Below are 24,088 nucleotides of genomic sequence, written 5' to 3'. Positions count from 1 at the left end.
TAGACAAAGGGGTCAGTTGTCCCGGGCCAAGAGAGAGAGGGGGCCCAAAATGGAGGCATCCTTACATTGTATGTTTTGGTTCGGGGGCCCTTTCAAATGAGTTTGTCCCTGGCCCGGCAAGAGCTGTTAGCGGCCCTGGGTGTAGCCATTCTGCAGTCACCACCATCCTGCCAAAGTCCGCACTGAAGATTCAAACAGAAGGGTGAAAGACGAGGTTGTGTTGTGTTGTGATCTTGTGGGCTACGACTGGTGCCTGTAGTGGAAATCCTAGAATGAACGAGGCTAGACTAAGGCATGAGGCAAAACTATTGTTGGCCTGTATGGTGAGTTTGTCTAGTTTACAAGGCTAAAAATGATATAGTTTAGTGGGTAATTCACTCTGCTGTTAACAGGTTGGGTTCCATGTGAATTCACATCCTTTGTAGATGTGAATGATGATCATAATGTCTAGATGACTGAAAAGGGTAACTGCCTTGGCTTAAGTGTGTGCAAAACCAGACTGTCCAGTCTGTTGATATTACAAAACCTGCTTTTCGTCTGACAATATGCAATACATGACGCTGGGACCTATTATAGACTTAAGCTATGATGTCCCTAATTATGAGACTAGCCTCTGGTGACCTTTGTTAAGTGTTTTGATTTTCAAATTATTTTATGATACAGTTTGACTGTTATTCAAAAATATGTGAAGTTAAGTGAGATAAGCCACCAACTTGATAACATATCTTAAGTGTTCTCTCACGTGTTTGTCTTGAATCCTGACCTTTGTACGCCAACAAGAGTCACATGCTTTAAAATAAAAAAATGTCACCATTAAGCACAAGCTACTGAGGATACGCACCCGGCATCATTCTCATTCCATTCCATTCCTGCGGAAGCCCCTGAACACTTTGTCCCCTCCAGGAAAACAGAGGAAACCCGTCTGTACTTCTCAGTGTGTAATTAGTCTTTTCACCAGTGAAAGAAAATCCTGTTTAACCCTCTCATGCACTTCTGACTCCAAAGAACCTGCTTTGGGTGGGCAGAATGTAGGGGAAAAGGAATCCTATTCTGGGCCTCTATAATAGACCTAATATATACTCACAATGGTAATACGTGTAATACTCGTCTCACCATTTCCTCCCCTGCTGCGCATGCACCAAGGCACTCCCTCAAAAACTAACCACACAACTCTGTAGTAACTTGTCAAGTTGCCTGTTGCAGCACGCTCTTGCACGCTTGTTGCCAAGTAGAGAGTCTTTGAGAGGAGGTTGGACAGCCCCTCCCCTTGTACCCCTACACTCAATGCAACTGGAGCGCTTCCACTCTGCAGACGCACAACTGAAAACACAAAGGGGGCGTTCCTTCTGTAATGCTTGCAAGCTGTCCTGCACAGAGAACAGAAGTTGGTGGCTGTGTCATTTGTGATGAACCCGATTTCTTGTTGACAGCTGGACTAACCTGGCTCTGCACTGATTCTGGACAGATGATGAAGTGAGGTCAGTTCATTTTTATTTGCCATACTTGTCTACTGTAATCTTCTACACGAAATGTACATGTTGCACCTGTACATCTTAATTAGTGGACGGTTCAGTGATTCAAGGTGTGTCTACTTCCGGGAACTTGAACTCTCAAGGGCCGGCAAGCACACAGAAATGTTTATGTGGAATATATTTAAAATACTTTTTTTGCTAAACCCCAAACAGGGCTTAATTGCTTGCATTCTGGAGTCTGTTTTCACAAGTTGAAGAGTTAATGACACTTTTATTTATAGTCAGAGAAGGACACAATCAGTCTGGCTGTCCCTGAGTAAACCTGCCCCTCTGCTCACAAATAATAGGATCTGCAAAATCACTCTGTTTAGATATATGAAACATTCTTTCATAACCAGTCAAAATGTTCAGTGGATGAGTTTAAACAACAACAACACACGTCTCAAGTATGTTGCAACCAGGGTGCCATTTTGAGACCTGAAACACCGTTGTGGGTGTGGACTCCTTGTGTGGACTCCTTGCCTGAGGGGTAGACAGATGTCAGGCACGTTATCATGTCAGGAAACTCGCATTCCTGAACATGATGGAGCTCATTTCTCGCAGGCATCAGTAAAGATATGGATTCATAGTCAGGGGCCTTCAGCTGTATGCATAGGGTGAGGATAAAGTCTGTGACGGGTTTGTGGAAGATAATGTACGCATGAACTGCACTGAAATCAAACAAAAAAATTGTAATGCCCATTCCCAATATATTGTCCATGTATTTTATGAGCTTATGTATTTGTGGTTAGTAAACTTTGGAGTGTTAGTAGGCTAGGTTAGTGTAGGGCAATGAAACAGGATGTTGCAAACCAGTATATAAATAGAAGCTGTGTTTCAGTACATACTTCTTTGTTTACTCTTTCACATCACTGTTGAGTAGTGAGTGCACTCTAGAGACCAATACTGTGCTTGAAAGTACAATAGACTGTAAGAGTTGGAATGCTGTTCAGAGGATATGAAGGCGTAGTTCAAAAGATTATGTGAAAATTGGATTCTTGGATTACTGTCACTGCTGATCGTCACGCAGAGAAAGATAGAACATGTTGGTGAATCCAAATGAATGGAGAGTGCTATTTACAAGCACTGTAGGCCTATAGCTTAAAACACAGTAGGGGCCCAGGCGTCTAGAGGTGAGGCTCCTTGAGGAGGCATCAGACACATTTTTGTGTACATGTTACAATTCCAAAAAAAGTTAAACATATGCACATGCAAGTGACACACTATTTAGCTGTCACGGTGAAGGCCACAGCTGAGACGCCACTCTCACATACAAATTCCTCCTCTCCCACTTCTAGCAAATGATTCAGGGATTCCGTACTTGCATGTGCAAATTTATCGTTGTAGCTCATAGGCTGTTGGTGAGGCTCTTCTTTGAGTGGCCCCCATCACATGCCGCGGTGCCTGGCACGCAGGAATCAAAAGTCTTCACACCACATGAACAGCTCTCTGACCTCTCATTTGCATCACTATAGCACTGACAGATATACTGCGGCTAAGACCAAGACTCCTTCAGTGTCCTTTCATTGCCTTTCTCCAACGCTCTCCCTCTCTCTCTCTCTCCATCTCTTTCTCTCAGATGGGCTTTACACAGGTCCTGGGCCTTTGAAGCCGTCTCCCTCTGCTCTCAGCTGTATATTTTACCATGGCGTGTCCTCTGAGCGGCTGCAGTGGAGGAGGCGACTGCCTGCGTTGTGTCCTGAATCACGGCTTTATCTGAGACCCACAGTGTGTGCGCGGACGGCTCCCAAGACTTTGACTGTGCCTTTGTCCCGGACCTGCTCATGCTGCCAAACCATGTATGTCCTGGCTGTTCTGAGTGTCCTCCACCTCTGCTGTTCAAGTCCAGCGACAAGCCAAGACTGGCCTTTGGACTGCACTGCCCGAAAGACCATCCCTTACCACAGTAAGTGCTCGGTTGTGTCTTTGGGAAGAGCTATACTGCTTCAAATACACAGCAGATGCTATGGATGTTTGTTTTTATGGATATTTGTGTGATATTTGTCATATGGCTTTTTGTTCATGGCCATGTTTGAGAGGATAAATGAGCGTAGAACGTTTGTTGTGTGTGCAGGTGACAACGGGAGGCTGTTCAGAGAGGATGATGTGTGGAACTACACCACGGTCATCTTGCGAGAGGACCTGGGTCTGATTGTGCTGGGAACCAGAGGCGTCATCTATGCCCTCGACATCAACAACATCAACACCAAGAAGGCCTCTGTAAGAAGAAAAAGATTATATTCATGTTGTTGTAGAAGGAAGATTTTTTAAAAATGTTATTAAAGGATAACTTCTACCAATTTCGACATGCAGTTGTAATGCTCACACTACACTGGACTTGTCAGTACCTGAGAATATTTTTAATTTTTCTACAGCCTTTTCTGAGATCCTGGTCATTGTTATGGGGTCAGAGTTTGTTTACAATAAACAAAAACATCTTGATTTATTCCAAATAAAATCCAAAAGGTTATGCAACATCAGCAGACAACTAGCAAACAGCGATGTGATATTTTGAGCAGGGCTACGTTAAGAAAGTTTTTAATGTAAACAAAGTCTGCCCCATTAGAATTGCTCAGATCTCGGAAAGGGCTGAGCCGAAAAATTCAGCATCACCGGGTACGGACAAGTCAAGGGTAGCATGAGCGATACAACAGCATATCGAAATTGGCAGAAATTCCCCTTTAATTTCCATCTTTGAGTTGCAGTGGCTGTAAAGGATGTTTCTTTTTCTTTTTGTTATATTGTGCACCACCTGCAATGGTAGGGACGGTCTGTTCGTCCTTACTGGTGCCACTGATTTAGAACCTAATATGGTAATGTTTGAGATGATGATGCATTTTGGTGTTGAAATCTCCCTGCTCCTCTTGCTAATCTGTTGATCTGGCCTACTGGGAAATGGCATAATGCCATGGTCTGTTTAAGGATATTTATAACAATGGTCATACTTCATTACAGAGAACACAGGAGAAGATATTTATTTGGTGAACAAAGATGCATTCACTGGTAAATTGTTGGCTTAAACCAGGTCTATGATTAAAACATAATGTGTCTATTACACAGGTCAAATGGGATGTGACCGATACACAGCAGACAGAATGCACGTATAAGGGAAAGGACCAAGAAGTATGTACAATCTTATTTTTTACCAATAGTTTTTCCTTAATTTTTCCTTAATTCTCTCTTTTTTTCAATCCTAAACCCTTCAAGAGAAATAAATAACTCACATATGGAAAGAAAGGAAGGTCCATTTATGGCATTGAGTGTGCATATATTTCACCCTTTTCTCCAGATTGACTGTCAGAACTACATCCGCATACTGCATACAATAGAGGATGGAAGAATATTTGTATGTGGAACCAATGCTTTCAATCCAATGTGTGATTACATGGTGAGTTATGATTAGTTATTTTATGTGTTCACGTCTTGTTGTGGAACATCTTCACTTAATGTGAGCAAGACAATTATGCCATTTGTTATTAAAATGAATTTGTCATTCAACTGCTCATGCCTGAGATAGAGGGTTTCCCGAAGTCTCCTGAAATCTGGAATGCGAGTTGTAGACATATTGCTGCCTTGTGTCACACTGTGAGTGATTCTTCTCGGTAGAATTACACAGAGGGACAGTTGATTCTGCAAAATGACCAAGAGGATGGGAAAGGGAAATGCCCCTTCGATCCCTTTCAGAGGTTCTCATCAGTGTGGGTTGGTGAGTACAGCGTACAGTTTCTCACACACAAAACCACTTAAAATAGTCTCAAGAGACTCAGAGGGGCCTAACATCTCTCTCACTCTCCACCGTCCCCACCCCCATCTGCAGAGGGAGAACTGTACTCGGCCACCTCCATGAACTTCCTGGGTTCAGAGCCTGTGGTGATGCGGGGTTCCCCAGAGCCAATCCGCACCGAGTTCAAGACCTCCTGGCTTAATGGTGAGACATACCAGCAAGTTTCACAATTTATTAACCCCTTCAAGGCATGTCGGAAGGTCAGGAGGACTGATGAAACTTCTTTTAAAAAATATTTTTCAGGCTTTTTACGCCTTTATTATGACAGGACAGTAGAGAGAGATGGGAAATTAGCAGGGAGAGAAAGACGGGGAGGGTTCTGCAAATGACCTCGGGCCAGAATTGAACCCGGGTTGCCAGTGTAGCAGTCAAGTGCCCAGCTAGCCTAGCGCGAGCCAGACCCGTACAGCAAAAAGCTGTAGGGCGTCTAGATTTCTAGGCTAGTGCCCAGCCGCTTGAGCCACAGCTGGGCCAAACTGATGAAACTTCTAATGGAATTTCTATGCAGCATGTCTACAGTGTTTAAAGCGGTTTTCCCAAGTATAAGGAATCCCAACCTTCCTACTGCCTTAACCCATTGTGTCCTGGAGCGACATATACGCTGCATTCAGGTTCATGAGATTTGAGCTGTTGTATTAAAAATGTGGGTATGTTAGAGCTGAATGAACACATTCTAGTGCAAAATGAAGGTTCCAGCTTTTAACCCTATACTGCACGCATTATTATCCCATCATGGAAAAAAATCTTACTATGGTTTTTGTCACATAAAATGGACTTCTTAAGACATATTTGCAATTTTTTTCAAAAAAAAGTTTTTTGGGGGGGTACTTTTAGGTTTGTTGCCATATGGCAACATTGTGCAGTTACGGAAAGGATCCAGTGTACATTTTCCCTCCAAGACCAAACAAGTGCCATTCAACATTATGGATTATTTTATAGAAATATAATTGTTTATATCTCAGAAAAACATTGAAAGTTTACCCACAAGTTCAAGGGAGTTATTTAACACATTTTTGCCACTGAGAGAACAAGAGAATACTGTTTATTATATCCCCGAAAAACAGTATTTCAATGGTATTACGTTGACCCACCACCAATGAATATATTTGATGTTAACACAATATCTGTGCATAGATTTGCACACAAAATGTGCATGGTAACTGTCTATAATATGTACATGAACTGATTTAATTTTGGAAGCCAACACTTTCAAGATGGCCGACATTCAAGATGGCCGATTTGAGAGCCAAGCATCTTTCAACATAAACGACAGTTTATTTGTCATAACTTTTGAATGGATGCTTGGATTTACACTAAACCTTGTGTGATAACACTCTATAATAAGTAAATAAGCCATGCAAAATTGTGAGGTCAGTGCTTTCAAGATAGCTGACTTTCAAGATGGCTGACTTTGAAGTTGGCAATCTTTTGGGACGGCCTACCTTTTGTTTACGCCACAACTTTTCAATGGGTGCTTGGATTTGCAGTAAATCTTGTGTGTTAATAATATAATTGGTTTATGAGCTGTTTGAAATGTGGAGATTATGCTTTTAAAATGGCTGACTTTCAAAATGGTTGACTTTGTACAATAATTTTTGATCGGGTTGACAGATTTGCACAAACATTGTGTGCTAATTAGCCTAATTATAACAGACACATGAAGTCAAAACATTTTGGAGGCTTCAAATGGTCAAGATGACAGTAGTTTTATGCTCTAATCTGGGGTTTGGGAATTTTTGTGGTATACTTCTGGCAGTCTGGGGAGGCTGCATAGGCCTTGTTCGCTTTTATGCATGTACTCAGAGTGAAAGCTCATAAAACAGTTCTGTACACCTATTATAACATTTTTAATGCTCTTTACAGACAGCCATTTACACTAATTATAAATATTATCAGTTATCAATCAATCAATCAATCAATAGATCAATTAATCAATCAATTAGAATTGGGTATTTGTATCAATACACTTTCCCTATTGACTGTCTTGTTCCATTACCGCACAATGTTGCCATATGGCAACGCACCTATTTTTCAACATAAAATGGAAATAATTTTAGTTGAAAACAAAACAAATGGTGAAAACAGATCATGACTAACTATAGATCATCCCTATATTTTTTAAATTTTGTAAATATTGCAAAAAGTGTGAAAGATCTTGGCCAATGCCAGAACAATCTGTCAAGGACACATGCTCATGTACAGTGAGGGAAAGAGCAAGCCTGGGGCAGTGTATGGTGTCAGGTGATGTCAACAAACCACATAATTGGATAAAACAAGACCAGAGTTTCAATATGAAAACCAATCAGTGTCTATTATGTATATTTAAATACCAGGAAATGCCAAAAGAATGGTATGTTGCCATATGGCAACACCGTGCAGTATAGGGTTAAATGCAACCTATTTCATGTTTTAATGTGCTTCAGAGATTGAGATATTTAGGTTTTAATAGGGAGAGGGCCGCTTTTCCCAAAAAGGGCTTAGGCTAAAATGGGTTAAAGGCCACATTTGTAAACACATGGTGACCTCAGGTTCAATTGCGAACTTCTTCTCCAGAACCCAACTTCGTTTTCATGGACCATATTCCTGAGGGTGCGAATAGCCCCACTGGAGATGACGACAAGGTCTATCTGTTCTTCAGTGAGACTGCGGTGGAATATGACTTCTACCATAAGCTGGCTGTGTCTCGGGTTGCAAGGGTCTGCAAGGTACTTCATGTGGTTCTCACCTCATTTGTATTTTTGGGCCTACTTCAAATCAAGTTATCCACACAAAATAAGTTAGTTAAATTCAAATAGATGTTTTTTCCCATTAAAGGTGGACTGTGTAAGATTTTTAGTTGTTTATTTCCAGAATTCATGTTACCCATTCACTAATGTTACCTTTTTCATGAATATAGGCCTACTTACCACCACAATCAAATTCTAAGTATTCAGTATGACCTGGAAAATTGCACTTTTCACACATGAAAAAGGGGATCTTCTCCATGGTCCCCCATTTTGAATTTCCTGAAATAGACATTTTTAGCTGCAAACATGACTGTACTTTGGCCATTCTAGTAAATATGTGTGTATTACTTTGTAAATATTCATGAAAAGGTCATATTTGGCAATAGGCCAATAGGGTCTAGGCAGCACAGTTTCAATGAGCAGCATATTTGCAGTACCAACTCTGACCACATCCTACACAGTGCACCTTTAAACATGCTATAATGCTGACAAAGATATGATGTCACCCATATCATTTGTCAGTCATGTTAGAGTTGTCTCATCTATTTGCCATAGGGAGACTTAGGGGGCCAGAGGACTCTTCAGAGGAAGTGGACATCTTTTGTGAAAGCGCGTCTGGAGTGTCCTGTCCTGGAGTCCCAGCTGCCTTACTTAGTGCAGGATGTGTTCCGCTTATGTCCTGATGACGACTGGAACTCATGTATATTCTACGCCGTCTTTACGCCTCAGATGTGAGTGAACTCTTAAACTGTGCACAAAACACTGACTTTGTTAATCATTGTTAAGATTTACATGTACTGTACTTTAAAAGAAATAAGGTAACTGTCAATGGACATGCATACCTCTGAGTAAACCATTAATCCAGTAGGCTATGTCCATTATGTTGATGTTGATGTAGAATAGCCTAATAACCATGGCTGAAGACTTAATCCTACAAAGAACTTGCTTTGGTGGTAAGAACAAATTAACTGTTTTGTTTTTTCCCCCTAACAGGGACTCATCCGACTATTCAGCTGTGTGTGCATACAGCATGCATGATATACAACAAGTGTTTACTGAGGGGAAGTTCAAAACGCCTGTTACCGTGGAAACCTCTTTTGTGAAATGGGTCATGTTCAGTGGTGATCTGCCCACCCCTCGCCCGGGAGCGGTGAGGCTCGCCTTATACAGCACACCCCACACCAGTTTCTGTCCTACTGCTTTGCCTTTATCAGTTACATTTATTGTACTTACATCAAAATATCACAAGAAACCATTGTACAATGTTTCTCACTAAATGTGTATTAATTTACTATCAGAATGAGGTGAGGTTAGCTTGATTTTTTTCAAAAGTAAACCTGTTTGTTTACTACGTTACGTGATGCCAAGACATCTAAAGGAATGCATTTGAATTTGAATTCGCAGTGCATTGACGCCGAGGCACGTGAGCAGGGCATTCAGAGCTCTCTCGACCTGCCTGACAAGACTCTGCAGTTTATCCGAGACCGCCCACTGATGGACCAGGCGGTTCAGCCAATCAGCAGCCGGCCACTGCTGGTAAAGAAAGGGGCCTGGTTCCTGCGCATTGTAGTGGCCCCTGTGGCAGCTTTGGATGGAGCCACTTACCCAGTCATGTTCATTGGCACAGGTAGATATCTGAGATGGTATTAACTGTCACTGTGTAGTGTAGTGGTGGGAATCACAGGACAAGCTACCTAAGGCCAGAGGTGTCAAAATTAAAAGTGAATGAAAATTTGTGGTATAATTACAATACAAGCACATGATATTACATAGCTGTTACACCATTTACTCCATTGTACCTCATGAGCTTGATAGACTGTGTTGTTCTATACTAAATAAATACTACAAATCTAACAAGAAAAACCCACCTCAAACATGATCCAACCAGTGCCGAGTTAGCTGGTTGCAAGACAGGTCTACTCGTTATTCCCGATTTCTTAGCTGTGATGGAGGGAAACTTTGTTTCTTTTTTTTACTTTTACGTTAACTTTTCACACCTCTTTCTAAGGTACCTGTGTACTTCAACAAGACAATTTCAGTGGTGTTTATTTAAAGCAGGAAAACAGGTTCTACATGTATGTAAAAATAATTACAACAACTAAGGGTGTGCAATAGAACAGGCATTTTGTTATTCAATCAGTACTTAACCCATAACAAGTATGACATATTATTGTCATTAATTTCAATACCTAACACTAACATTCAGGTTTTGTGTTATGACATGTCAATTAAATACTTCAGCAGTGTTTATATGTATGATCTTTCACAGACTCTGGCTCTGTACTCAAAGCCGTCGACTACCCTGCAGACAATGCAGCAGACACCTTCATAATTGAGGAAGTGCAACTCTTTCAGTCATCCAATGCAATCAAGATTCTCAGGCTCTCTGAAAGCACGGTAATTCACAAACATTGCAATATGCAAATTAACTACAGCATACACAGTAGCATACATGTACTGAAACACTACATCTCTGATCTGCCATCCAAGCGTAACGTAAAATGTATTGTTCCTGTGTTCAGATGTTTATTGTGCGTACTGGATAAGTATCATGTTAGTTATGTTGCTCCTAATTGTGTATTCAGGGTCACCTGTTAGTGGGCTCTGAAGTCGGCATAGTGCAGATGCCACTGAGTTCTTGTGGCCGGTATAAATCCTGTGCGGACTGTGTCCTTGCCCGTGATCCCTACTGTGCATGGGATCTCACCTCAGGACAGTGTACTGCCATCAGCTCGGCACAGACTCAAGCAAAGAGGTACCAGTTCTCAAGATCCATCATTTACCCATACCTGCACCTGCAAACTCGTCACCTTTTAGTGACAGTCACCTTTTTCCTGGCCAATTAGGTCATTCACGTGAATCATGTAGAACCAGAGTTTTTTTTTTTTGGGGGGGGGGGGGGGGGGGGGGGGGGGGGGGGGGGGGGGGGGGGGGGGTTGCGTCCTGCCAACCAACCATTACACAGAAAGCAGAGTGAGTTTGTTTACGGGTACACATTTCTCTGTTGGCTTGCAACAGTCTCGGGCTGACCTATCACTGTGTTATTTCTAAACAAATAAATATCTTCTATAGGACTTTCCCTTACTATAGTTAATAGACAATGGTAGTTCAAAGTGCTTTGAAGAGCAAGAGAATCGGGTGAAATTAAACTATTTGCCTCATAATTTTTACTTGCGTGGTGTAGGCTATGTCAGCTCAAGTTGCCTCTGAGATGGGCCCGCGCGTGCGGGGGGGGTTGCAGCGTCCGCTGGGGACTGTCACCTTTTTTTCTTTGACGAGTTTGCAGGTCTGTTTACCTGACTCTAGGGGGGGCTGTAAACCCTGTCTGTACACTACATGTCTATCTAATTGTCTGTTACCCCTAACAGGAAGCTGATTCAGAACCTGCAGGATGGAGATACTTCTCTATGCCCCCCTTCAGGTAGTTTACTAAGGTCTTTGTCTACACCCTTAACGTTTCTACACCCAGTTCACGTGTAAAATTGACAAAACTGGCAAGACTGGTGTGGGGAATTGCGGATAAGTGCCTATACAGTATGTGTTTATGGATGTGGTTTTACTGTTATGTAGACCTGCACTCTCGTGTGCCATATGTAGGCCTATTTGTTTGTGTTTCAACAATATGTATGGCGGATTTTTATGTTTTATAACAATGAGTAGCAGAACTATCTGATCCAGATGTTATTACTCAAGGTTTACAGTTCATCTATCAATTCACTGTGAACAACCCTGACTGTTTCCCTTTTTTTTTGCGTCCCGTCTCAGAGAAGGCAAAGATGATCAACACCAGCTTCGTAATGGGAAGCAATGTGAAGCTGAAGTGTGAGCTCATCTCTAACCTGGCAGAGGCGACCTGGTATAGAGGGGACAACCAGCTGGCTCCGTCGGATAAACATCACATCAGTAGGGACAGCCTTGTGATCCCCAACGCTGGATCGGATGACGCTGGCATGTACACCTGCTGGTCAACGGAGGGTATAGCAGGCCATGTGCACCGCAGGCAGGAGGCCGAGTTCAAACTCACTCTCGGGACAGAGGACCCCATCGCGCCCCAGGCACGGTCGGCCAGCAAGGGCTTGGTGGGCCTGCAGGTCCTGGTGGTGTTCCTGTCTCTAATGCTGGGCATTCTAGTTGGGTGGAACTTCTATAAGGGCCACTTTCCATTGCCTTGCATGCAGAAACAAAGACAGTCCTCCATTGAGGACAGCCAAGCAGATGTGCCCGGTGTGCTAGAGCCCCTACACTGCACAGAGGACAAAACCACAGCCCCAGCTGGGAACAGTAACAACAACCACACCGACCTGGCAAACACTGTCCCCGTGGATGGCCACGCCACTGAGGAATCCAGTATCTAAACTCTGGTGTAACTTCCTGTTGATGATGGATACCTTTTGTTTGAAGTCCAGGGTGGATGGATACCTTTTGTCCACCTTGTGGACAACCTTGTGAACCGTCTTCTTCATAATTCTTTGTGACTGATGTGATATGGGTGCATCTGATCAAATGATTCATACTCACAATCTGTCACACTGAAACATGCATTAAGTGCCACTGTGAATGTTTTTGTTGTCTTTGTTTCGAATAGCATAGATGTTCATGTCAACTTGCTGGGAGCAGTGTATGTGAAATTTGGATCTGTTGACATTTAGCAACACTAAGCAGGGGTGAGGGAATCAGAGTTGGAGCCAATACTGTGATTAATTACACAACACTGAAGGTATGTCAGTTATATGCTTAAATTGTTGTGCCTTAAGTATGTGCTTACTGAAAAGTGGCCACTGGTACAGAGAGCCATCCATGCCAGCAGTGCAATGGACATTATCAACAGGCACTTCTGACTCTGTTGTGATGTGGAGCATCTCAATGTTGCTGTTTCTCAAGGAATTTGGTGACTCTTGGACTTTTGTATATAGAGAACAGCTGAACATAAATGAAAAGACAACAATGTACATTTATGCGTTATCTATCTTTATTTACAAATGTAGAAAACAAATGTTCCACTACAAAGGGCACAGGCTATGAGCTCTAAGAGCAGAACCTCATCTTCCAATTCTTCTGCTACAATGCACAACCTTATTCAAAGACATAATAATATTTTGGTACATCTTGCTGGAAAAAAACAGCTAGTTAACAAAAAATAACTGTTAGGTTTTAAAAAGATCCAACTAATATGTGGACGAGATACATAAAATAATCAGGTGATCCACATAATTTATCTTCTGTAACGGTACCTTTTAAAGTGGAACCACAACTGGAAGATGCCGTTGGCGAATTGGCATCGGAAACCATGGCGATGGGAATACTCCCACTCACGGTTGACGATTTTGAAAGCGATATCCTCGTACGGAGGTCCGGCGTGGAATCGGAGGATGCCAAAGTCCTTGTTGTCAGGGCTGGGCTCCAGGAAGTACTGTGGCGTTGACCGTTTGTCGATGAGATCCGGGTAGAAGATGTTGAACTTGTAGCCCTGCACAATCTTTGGCGGCGGGTTGTCAAAGTCGTAGTGAGTTTGGTTGTATTTGTTCCACTCAAAGCCTGTGTGCACTCGGTTGAAGAAGCGTGGTTTACGCGGTCTGTACTTGTCTGCCCAGAGGTACATCTTTCCTGTGAGCGGCAGCTCCACACTGAACTGAGCCTCGTCTGCACCCATGCCCTCCTTGGCGCGCCGCACAAACGCATCCTCTGCACTCTCACTGAGATCACCTGAGACAAACACACAGCAACAGAAATCTCACAGTTAGGTTTACCAAGACGATGCATTAGGTTTAGCAAGACGATGCATTATTTTAATCATTAACACAGCATTGTGCCCAACATTTCTATTGAAGCCCAATGAGGGTTCATCATCTCTCGTCTTTGTCAACACAGGAACTATATAAAAAAAAAACGTCATCAAAGTTCATCTATACACAAATGTGTAGTGTTATCAGGTCTCTAAATTAACTTTTGTCATCACCAGCCAAAACGGCTCGTAGATGTTAACCTTGCTAGCCAAACACACATTCATTATTGGGTCAAAGGGGCTAGTAAGTTGGTCTATTCTAACAGCCAAACTGAAATTTCACCAGCATTTTGCTGGTGTTCATTTAGAGCCCTGGGTGTTATGTATGAAAGGCACTGAGAGAGGGACGGAAAAACACAACGAAGGGTTGAGATAAACCCACCTGTGACCTGCAACTGCCTTCGAGCAATATGTAGACGATGCAGGTCCTCATCGAGCTCGATGACGTGCGCGTCCAGCGGCAGCTCTGAGGACTGGAGCAGCGTGGGGCTGTAGCGGCCGGAGTCATACTCTGCCTGGCTCTGCTGGATCAGATCGTCCTCAGTGAGCACGGACTCAGTCGCGCCGCCCTCCTCAGCCTCTTCAGCCGCCTCTCCTTCCGCCTTCTCCTTCCCACCAGCTGCTGAAGATGAAGATGTAGATGGCTTGGCGTCAGGCTCCTTCTCACTTTGGTCCCCTTTGCTTCCCTGAGCTCCTTTGTCCTCGTCATCGTCCTCTGGGGCATCTGGCTGAGAGGTGGCGGTGGGCTCCGTCTCAGGCTGCTGAGAGCTACGCGAGGGTCCCGCCTCAGCTGATGACGTTGGCTGGTCCTCCTGCATTCTGTGAACCCAACAATAACACCAATTCTAGCTTGAGATAGGGTTCCCACTAGAGGATGACATTTTTCAGGAATTCCCGTGGGTCCCGTGGGTCCTGCGGGATTCCCGTGGGATGGGAGTCAAAATTTTGAAGATGAACAGGAGCGGGCAGGAGCGGGAATAAAAATGAATGGGTGCGGGCAGGAGCGGGAATAAAAATGAATAAGAGCGGGAATGCTTGCTTATTTTTTCATTTAAAAAGCCTATGAAACGGGAGTGGGATTGATTTTGAGTGGGAGTGGGCAGGATTGGGAGACATTCTTTTCAGGACGGGACGGGATGGGATTTGTTTCTTTTACTCCACTCCGGGACAGGACGGGATGGGATTTTTTTTCTGGGACCGGGATGGGACGGGAGTGGAAATCCACTCCCGTGTCGTGCTCTAGTTCCCACTCCTTTACAGACATACAATTCCATGACTTTTCCATGACATTCCCTGACCAAAAAACATAATTCCCATGACCTCTCGTAAAACTACATGCCCAAAATATTGATAAGAAGAAGACATTTAGTTCTGTGTTGATCAATTTCAAGTAGCCAGTGTTTCAAATTGGCATTTTCAGTCAACTCTCTTCTACCAGGCATATTTGCCTGAATTGAGAAATTTCTTGACATTTTTGGGTTCTATAATGTTGCTGGAAGTATTTCAGACAAAACCAAAGCACACTACTGTTAAAATTCCATGATATTCCCTGTCTGCATATACAAAATGCTCAAATTCCATGACCTTCCATGACTGGAAAAAACTATTGAATTTCCATGATATTCCAGGAATTTCATGACCAGTGGGAACCTTGTTGAGGATAAAGTGGTGTGCAGGCTACTGAGACTGAGGCAATATCTTTCAGTCTGAAGTTCAGCTAGCTGGAAGTGTAGGCATGAAAGGCAGATGGAAAGATTAACTCACTCTCCTTCGTCGTCTTCCTCTTTGATGATGGGGAAGAGAGGCTCACTCTCCACTCCTTGCTCCTGTTTCAGTTTATAGAGTTTCTGCCTTAGCACCTCCTGGTGGCGTTCTCTCAGCCTGCGTGATTCAGAAGAATGTTCCGGAATGAAAGGTTTTACTCTACCCTTTATTTTCTTATGTCACTTTTAACATACAGAATACAACTTCCAAGTATAATATGTAACAGATGTGGTGATTGTTTAGAATATGAGCACATTTGTGGTGAAAACACAGGTTTATCAGAGAAATAATTAATCATCAGTTGTTTATTGGTCCCTCATAATCTACATCACTTTTCACTTACTGTTCGCCATGTGGATGCAAAAAGTTTGCCTAATGACTGGGTTGACCATCTTACATGAAGCAGACGCCTGGCATTTACTGATGACAAATAACTTACAAGTTATAAACTGCTAAACCAAAATGAACTGGACTATTTTCATTTTAATATTAGGGATCCCTTGGCCAGAGATCTTGTACAGTATCTTGTTCAGCATCAACATTTGTGTGTATTACAAGTATGTTAAAATATAACATTCAAGAAAACTTAACTGTGCTTTTACTAACAACATCAGCACTACAGCCAAGGTCATATGTCACCAAGGTCATCATCACTCGCACATTGCGTGTGTGTAAATGGCATCACTAACCTGGCACGAGCCATATAGACGCGAACCTGCTGCAGCAGACTTTCCCAATAACCAATATCCAGGTTAGAGCCACCTGCAGAGATCTTAGACTCTATGTTCAAGAGAAGGGCCTGCAGTTGGCTATAGGTCTTCCCCCTAAACACGGCCTGAACATCAGTGCTGACAGATGTGTTGATTCCTTCACGACGATCCCCTGTGAATACATAGAAGAGTCAACAGTTAGGAATTAGCATCAAGAGGAATTTTATCAAGAGAAATACCAATACTAGTATGGAGTTTAGAGTAAATTCAGTTTACTCAGACAGCTACATAAATAAGTACATATTACACCTTTTACATTTTAAAAAAACTATCAAAGTGTGATCTAACTTTAGTGTGTGATTGTTGAACAAATACAAAAGATTTGCCAAAGTATGGAAATGGTCAACCTACATGTGCTGACAGTGACACTGCCAGGCGCTTTGCCTGAAGCCTCTAATTTGTGCAGTTTGCTGATTTCATCTTCTGTGATGGTGGTCATGTCTCTCCAATAGTCTACATTCTTCCCCTGCTCCAGTTCCATGTAGATCTGTGAAATAGCACAGCAACTTAAATGAACTAAAGCTCAACGTAAGAGAGAACGCCATTGTCCACAGCACACCCAAAGGCATAGATAAAATAGAGTTACATTGTGCTTTGATATCTGGTCACGTGATTTTACGCTAGTCTCAGAGGTTCCAGCTAAACCCATCTCTGTCCCATCATGCTTCTGTTAGCATGGCTTGGTTATGTGTACTAATTCTACAAATTTTGCCATGCTGTAATTGTCCTGACACAAGTTACTATTTTAGGTCAACTAATTACACAGTCCGTTGAAATTGTGTGCTTTGAGATGTGCAAAAAATAGTACAGTACCCAATGATACTCTATGGAACCGAAGGCTACATCAGGAACTTAGTGAAGACTGTGCAAAACTGAATAGGACCGCGAGATCGGCCATCTTTGACCACATATGGTCAATTTCGCCGCAATTTTTGTCGGCTGAATTTCTGCGGGACCCTGTAACAATGCAGTGACTCTGTTTTATCTACATGCACACCAAATAAAATGAAGGGTTAGAGCAGGGGTAGTTAACCTTTTTCATTCGAGGGGCCACTTCAAATTCCTACAAGGGTCATAAAAGTCCTCAGAGGGCCGTACTATGAACACAAATCAGGATTTCCCCATGCAATTTAGGCCTACATTGAAGGTAGACACCTTTAAAACAGTCCCCGCCTTCTCTTGGTCCCCTGAATATAACTTAATTGCATTGGAAATGTAATTTCTAAGATTCCTTTACAAAATATTTCATGTGAAGTTGCATAACATTAAAATGATATCGGGTGCCGGATAAAACTGCCTCAAGGGCCGCAAACGGCCCTCGAGACATAGGTTCCCCACCCCTGGGTTAGAGATAGGGCTGGGCAATATGACGATATATATCGTGATTATGAGATATGATTTTTTTAAGGAATATGTGTTAGTGTTAATGCTGAATGAGCATAATCCCGTGAAAGCAGAGGATTTTACCTTTTAAATGCAATTTGTCCCATGTCCCTATGTGTTCCAGAGGCTGAGATATTTAATTTTTCATAGGAGTTTCCAACAATTTTTTCTTATCTCAAAAAACCCTCAGGCATTGGGGACCTTTTCTAAAAACTGGCTCAGGCACCAATGGGTTAAGTCACAGGAATGTGATAAGGTGTTGCGTTGCTTCATGCAATATTAGAAGTATCCTGACTGGTATCGGCAAGTGATTGGTGAGAATGAGTATAATGAGCAAGTACCGGATCGATATCGATAACAGTATCCGTATTGGTCCATCCTAATGCCTTGTTCACACCAAGAGCTACCTACACTAACTGTGCAACGGAAGTCATTATTTCTCTATAGAGGGAAAGCAAACTGGGCGACCAGAGCGAATTCGCGAGGGACGAAGCAAACTGAGTGACCAGAGCGAATTTCAGATATTTAAGTCAAGCTAATATTATGGTAATGAGCTATGACGCGGTTCGGAGAAAACCAGTTGGAATATTCATATATCCGATATGACAGACATTAATGCACATTACCTTGATATCCTCCAGCAAGTCGTCCATGTCGGTGACAGTAAGACCGTTCAGGAAGGTATATGGCTCGTGCATCTCTACTGCCAAGTCATCATCCTCAGCACTAATATATTTTGCCAGCAAGTCTATGGGCTTTGCTCGACCATCCCGAATGCGGATTTTAGACCTACAAACAAAACACCAAAATTTGTTAGACCTTCACTTTGTCATCTCCACGCATTGAACATGTTTGCAAAAAAAGGAGATCGTAGTGCTACAGGTAGGTGTTCCTCAGATGGCATTAATTTTAGGCATATTCCTTCCAATATGCCCAGTGCCCACCACCTACGCAGTTTTGGCGTATCGTCAAATTGCTCATGTGTCTTTAAACTTTGCTGCCTCTCTTAACGTTCTGCAGGTTTATGTATTTATTGTGTAATACAACACCAATTGGTTAAATTGTCCATTGTATTTTTCACTGCACAATATGTTACTAATGCTGCATGTTGGATGCATGTAGAGAGCTAGCATGTGCTGGAGTAAAATGTCCTTGGCAAATAAATATATACCGTAATATGTTCGGATTAAAATAGTGTACCTGAGCTTGGCCTGGTGCAGGTGAAAATTGTCCTCTTGCTCAGCCCATGTTTTGAAGTGCTCTGCCTCCTTTTCTCTCTGCAGCATCTCCAGTTCTTGCTCACGCATAGCCTTCTCACGCTCACGCTCCAAACGCAGTTGTTTCACCTGTAACATACCAGACATAACCCTTGAACATAATTACTCTACTTCCACATACAAAGGTACTTCTGCTAATAATACAACAATAATAAAAAGAAAATGTGCCCATACCAAGAAAAAGAAAACAATGATCCACAGTTAACAAACCTTTTGCAATTCTCTGCGGTTGTCCTCTTGGATACGCTTGTTCCTATCCTTCAGTTCTTTCTCACTCAAGTGGCCGATTCCTTTGATCTCCAAAGCCTGGTGAAAACGTTAAAGACATTTTACTGAAACGGTATTAAAACGGATACAGTTCCCCACCGCTACAATTGCATAATAAATAAACTAGCAAAGAAGAGTTACTCTAAATACCTTCTGCCACTTGAAAGTTCCCAGCAAATTGTTGTCACCGAAAGGGTTGTCTGCATTCGTATAGCCCATATATTCTTCACTCCAACCCATCTTTTCTCTTTTCTTCCTCTCTTTAGCTTCTTTCTTTGCCAAGCGTCTAGCCCTTTTCTCTTCGGGTGTTTCAAGAGCTTTCATCAACTCTTTTTGTTTCTTCTTGTCTTCATTTGCAGATTGGCCCTGAGACCCCGACCTTCCACCACGCTTTGCTTCCTCTGAAGAAGCAGAAGACCCTGATGCTGATCGCCGTCTCCTCTCTCTGTCCCGACTTCTCTCATCACTTTCCCTACTTCGTTCACGTCTCTTGTCTTTGACCGTAGCCTCGTCCCTCCTATGTCCTCCTCCTCTGTCGGGACTTCTCCTCTCTCGGTCTTGGTGCCTCCACTGCCGTTCTCTGCTAGGACTCCTGCTCTTTCGATCGACACTTCTGTTGCGCCTTCGTTCACGTTTATCTCCATCACTCGAATCTGACCCAGAGAGCGACACGCTTCTACTTCTGCTGCTGTCCTCACGAGACCTCCTGTTCTTAGTCTTCTTTTGGTCCCTTTTCCTGTGTCATCAAGCATAGAAATATATTTATATATTAAAAATAGTTCGCTTATATGCATGTTTATATATGTAATGTGTAGTGTAATGTAATACAGCCGAGACATTACCCGCTGCCGTATTTGGATCCTGGGCTAGGACTTCTTTGCCTTCCACCTCTGTGGCGGCCTCTGGAGTCACTGCTGCTATGCGAACTACCGCTTCTGGTCCGACTACGTCTTCTGGTGTCCCTTTCTGCAGATTTGTTCTTTCTTGATCTTCTTTCTGGTGATCTACTGCGAGACATTTCGTGCTCTCTATCAGCTGAACGAGATCGCTGTCTAGACCTACGATTTGTTCTCGACTCCATTGCTTCCCACATCAAATTGGGGTCCTACGCCTCTATTGTCGCGTAAATAGCATGTGCCGTCGCATAGACAGGTTTCATTAAATGTTAGTTTAGACCAGCAACTATTTCCTTTATTTAAATGCATTGAAGTTTTCATCTTAAAATGTATTTTAATACATGTTCTGTCTGAACAGAGTAGCCAATGTTATATGTTTCAATCAGGCACATCTGAAGGCTTTCCTCCATGGAACCTCTGGGTCTTAACCATCATCTGCGCTTTACAATGACGTAAGCCTATCTGCTCAAATTTGGCTGGAAAAAAACAATCAAACAATAATAAAACTAATTACTAAAGAAACTTGATTGCAAAGTTATATTTGACTGGCTAATCCATGAATGGTCTATCTAGCCTAAAAACTTGTAGGCCAAATGATAAGTAAAATGTCCCCTTCTTCGACAGGAGAAATGTCTATTCCTTTCACACAGGAATCCAGTCACAGAACGAAAGCAGCACCAGAGAGGGCTTATGTAAACCGGCTGTGGCAACATTTCCACCAGCCTTTTGGAATAATTGCTCAGATTGCACAGCTGGTCTAGAGATTTTGAACAGCGTCGGATCCATCAGATCCACGCTTTAACATTTCTCAGAGCCGATGATAAAAACACAGAACGGCTTTGCCATCACTGTTTGAGAGTGAACACGACCACCAGAGCGAAGATGAGAGTTCTCGGGAGCCCCCGACGGTCGGACGTCTGCGAACGGGGCTACACATGTTTGTTTTCTTATTCACTGTTCACGTAACTTGTAGTTGTATATGTGACTATACTCAGACTATCTTTAATTTATATTTAACCAAAACGTAGAAATAGGCCAGGTAGGTACTCTTATTTTGAAACAGACCAGTTGCTCAGGTACCGACGATTTCGAAAAACCGCTGCTGTCACGGGCTTCACACGACAGTTGTCTACTCACTGGAGCAGCATATGTCTTGCATAGCTATCGCAAAGTTGTTCTACCTGCTCTTGCCCATAATTTGTATGGATTCATCATTGCACATCTGAAGAATAGCTCATAATATCAACTTAATGGTCGACCGGGTTAGGAAGGTTACGACGTTTTTGGTTTTGAGACAAACTGCTGTGGAAAGATGTCAGCAGTAGAGTCTCATGTTGCATTTATTTTGGACGACTTGGCCAAAAGGGCTGTTGCTGAAATCATGAAGTTGTTTGACAACACTTTTGCTGCGTTTATCGAAGAACTGAATAAGAAACAGAATGATATTGATAGGCTGACAAAGACACTGCACTCAAATCAAGTGGTGGACACAACCGGAAAGACTTCGGACGAGACGTTTCCCACGTCACGTCATGGTGAATCTCATGGCAATCACCAGTCTGCAGAGGACAGTCAACATTGGGCAATGGGCAACATGGGGCAACATTGCCTCTCCACACAAGTTACGCAGTGGGATTTCCCCGACGAGCAACAATACATTTTTGAAGGTAGGCTATACATCCTTATGCAAAGCCACATAACCTGCTATCACATTAAAATGAAATGTCTCATTTCTTATAAGTTCATAAAGGCCCTGACCAGGGCACTGGGCTGCCTACCAGACCAGTGTACATTGCAAACACTGTGTGACATGTGGCATCATTTAGGATAAACCACGGGAGTTCATGTAATAACTTGTGACATCTTCACTGCAGGGATCAATGATGTTGATGAGGAGGATGATGAAGATGAGGCGCACCCTCTGATAGAACAGTCAGGGGAGTATCCATCTGTACCGCCAGAGGGTCCTGTTGATTGGTCCAGGTCAGGAAGTGAAAGTGGTGAATTTGGTGTGATGCAGTTTGAGATCAAAGCTTCCAAATCCGGTGTTCAGGTACCAAGTCATAGTAAGACCTCTGAAGTTCAACACAAGATGTCATCTGTACCGGGGAAAAGAAAGGTGGGGAGACCAAGGTTGAATGCCCCAAGAACAATAGCAATCAAGAAGGAACCTGCCTCTCAGGAAATACCAACCAAGAAACCGAGACGTAGGCCGAGAGGAAAACGATCAAACTTCCCCAGCGTCTGCTCTGTGTGCAATGAAAAGTTTTCTCGTCCAGTCGATTTATTAAGGCACCGCGTCGTTCACAACGAGAAGGCCTTGCTGCCCTGCAACTGGTGTGGAGTGACCTTCCCATTCAGGAGCCAGCTGATGAACCACATCCGCACGCACACTGGAGAGAGACCCTTCTCCTGTGATTTGTGTGGAAAGACCTTTCAGAGCAATAGCAATCTTAGAATACATATGTGGTCACACAAGCCCAAAGAAACTGGTTGCAGCCTGTGTAGTGCAGACTCTCCCGCGTCACTCGAGGATGACACAAGCAGACGCCGTTCCACCAGGCCGTGTGCCAAGTGTGGCAAGATCAAGTCTGTGACTTAAACTCAATCAGTTTAATTCAGTATTCAACATTCCAGTAACAGATATGTGTGAATTGCTTAAATATTTATTTGTACTTAAATTAATTTGGCGTTGTTTCTGACACAACAGTGATGTCACGTGTCACTGACTGTGTGAATTCAACAGAGGGTGATTCAAGGATTTCTGTGTAGATTACATTAGTAGTTGTTTTTTTTGTCACATTCTGAGTAGTGTGATATGATGGACATTTAGGAAAAAGTGGACTTGACTTCCCTCTAGTTAACCTACAATAAACAGCTAATTTCTGCAATTTTCATGCCTGTTTGGTTGCAGACTGCAGATTGAATAAATGGCAAGAATTATTATTATTATTATTATTATTATTATTATTATTATTATTATTGACTCAACATCCATACAATCAGGAGCCTACACAGGTTGTGTTCTATAGTGTCAAATGATACACCAAAAATGAAATAGAACAATGTATACGTTCACAAATAAATTGCACCATTAGCCTTATGAAAATAAAAATTGGCTATGTATACGGTGAATTGTTTACATTCATTTCTATTAAATTCCTTGATGTGTCTTTCTGTTGAAATTGGTCATAGAACATGGTTAGGGATGCGTTTCCAAAAACCTTTAAGTAGTATGTAACATAAGTAGTAGGTATGAGGTGCCCCTTTGATATACTGTATATCAGAAGGTCTCACATCATCACTAAAAGTTCATACATACTCTTTTACCTCACACATGCGCTTGCGCAAGTATTTTATTTGCAGGTGCGAGAAAAAATAGTTGATGTAGGCCTATACAGTTAGGGCCAGAAATATTTGGACAGCAACACAATTATCATCCTTTTCCACCCTATACCCCACCACAATGGATTTGAAATAAAACAAATAAGCTGTGCATTAACTGTAGACTCTTAGCGTTAATGTGAAGGTGTTAACATCCATATCGCATTAACAGGAATAAACTAGACTGCCTGTGCAGTCGCCTTCGACTGCTTAAGGTATATCCCCGAAACGCAACGCTTCCAGTCCCCCATCATTTCTACCACTCCCGTCCACCTTTTCATAAACGTGTATGATAAATACAAAATATTAAAGAAATATATTTAATATCTATACATAGATCAATGACGTGCATAGGCTTAAAACCAAATGACTATTGTGAAAATGAAGCAAAAAATGGGGCAAATGGTAACACTGTTTTAATGGTTCACTATTACAGTGAATATACCACATTAGGTACAGTGTAATAACCATTGTAACAATATTTAATACCATGTAATACCAGTGTAACACCATGTACCAATTTTGTACTACATCATGTATTTTT

General features: G+C 42.5%; 3 protein-coding genes across 4 annotated transcripts; 2 read left to right on the top strand and 1 right to left on the bottom strand.

The window, feature by feature from the left end:
- Nucleotides 1-1,304: 1,304 nt before the first annotated feature.
- On the top strand, nt 1,305-12,970 carry sema4e (semaphorin 4e). 2 transcript variants are annotated; one of them, XM_063219456.1, is made up of 15 exons: nt 1,305-1,473; nt 3,091-3,417; nt 3,586-3,731; nt 4,572-4,634; nt 4,801-4,899; nt 5,118-5,217; nt 5,329-5,439; nt 7,849-8,000; nt 8,577-8,752; nt 9,015-9,171; nt 9,426-9,648; nt 10,291-10,418; nt 10,607-10,776; nt 11,390-11,442; nt 11,787-12,970. In XM_063219456.1, exons 2-15 carry the CDS (start codon nt 3,309-3,311, stop codon nt 12,374-12,376), a joined length of 2,277 nt encoding a protein of 758 aa, XP_063075526.1. In that variant the 5' UTR covers nt 1,305-1,473; nt 3,091-3,308; the 3' UTR covers nt 12,377-12,970. The 2 variants fall into 2 exon arrangements, with proteins under 2 accessions (XP_063075526.1, XP_063075525.1); XM_063219455.1 differs by having other exon boundaries at nt 1,305-1,478.
- cactin lies at nt 12,969-20,381 on the bottom strand. The gene is made up of 10 exons (XM_063219454.1): nt 20,107-20,381; nt 19,415-20,000; nt 19,208-19,303; nt 18,921-19,066; nt 18,347-18,509; nt 16,689-16,824; nt 16,257-16,449; nt 15,568-15,684; nt 14,186-14,622; nt 12,969-13,724 (listed from the first exon to the last, which is right to left on the bottom strand). Exons 1-10 carry the CDS (start codon nt 20,355-20,357, stop codon nt 13,234-13,236), a joined length of 2,616 nt encoding a protein of 871 aa, XP_063075524.1. The 5' UTR covers nt 20,358-20,381; the 3' UTR covers nt 12,969-13,233.
- Nucleotides 20,382-20,820: 439 nt separating this feature from the next.
- Nucleotides 20,821-23,106, top strand: LOC134465662 (zinc finger protein 316-like). The gene is made up of 2 exons (XM_063219452.1): nt 20,821-21,827; nt 22,035-23,106. Exons 1-2 carry the CDS (start codon nt 21,473-21,475, stop codon nt 22,760-22,762), a joined length of 1,083 nt encoding a protein of 360 aa, XP_063075522.1. The 5' UTR covers nt 20,821-21,472; the 3' UTR covers nt 22,763-23,106.
- The last annotated feature ends 982 nt before the right edge of the window (nt 23,107-24,088 follow it).

The sequence above is a fragment of the Engraulis encrasicolus genome, chromosome 16 (genome assembly GCF_034702125.1).
Source record: "Engraulis encrasicolus isolate BLACKSEA-1 chromosome 16, IST_EnEncr_1.0, whole genome shotgun sequence".
Classification (NCBI taxonomy): Eukaryota; Metazoa; Chordata; class Actinopteri; order Clupeiformes; family Engraulidae; genus Engraulis; species Engraulis encrasicolus.
Note: the sequence above shows the minus strand (reverse complement) of the source record. Positions and strands in the feature narration are given on the sequence as shown.

What these genes read in the sequence shown, in the direction of transcription:
- cactin (XM_063219454.1), bottom strand. Translation starts at nt 20,357, where the DNA reads ATGTGGGAAGCAATGGAGTCGAGAACAAATCGTAGGTCTAGACAGCGA. An exon ending in CTGCACCAGGCCAAGCTCAG is followed by an intron (nt 18,510 to 18,920) that starts GTACACTATTTT and finishes TTTTGTTTGTAG; the next exon opens with GTCTAAAATCCGCATTCGGG. An exon ending in CAGTGTCACTGTCAGCACAT is followed by an intron (nt 16,450 to 16,688) that starts GTAGGTTGACCA and finishes ATGTATTCACAG; the next exon opens with GGGATCGTCGTGAAGGAATC.
- sema4e (XM_063219456.1), top strand. Translation starts at nt 3,309, where the DNA reads ATGTATGTCCTGGCTGTTCTGAGTGTCCTCCACCTCTGCTGTTCAAGT. An exon ending in AAAGACCATCCCTTACCACA is followed by an intron (nt 3,418 to 3,585) that starts GTAAGTGCTCGG and finishes TTGTGTGTGCAG; the next exon opens with GTGACAACGGGAGGCTGTTC. An exon ending in ATCCAATGTGTGATTACATG is followed by an intron (nt 4,900 to 5,117) that starts GTGAGTTATGAT and finishes TCTTCTCGGTAG; the next exon opens with AATTACACAGAGGGACAGTT.
- LOC134465662 (XM_063219452.1), top strand. Translation starts at nt 21,473, where the DNA reads ATGTCAGCAGTAGAGTCTCATGTTGCATTTATTTTGGACGACTTGGCC. An exon ending in GCAACAATACATTTTTGAAG is followed by an intron (nt 21,828 to 22,034) that starts GTAGGCTATACA and finishes TCTTCACTGCAG; the next exon opens with GGATCAATGATGTTGATGAG.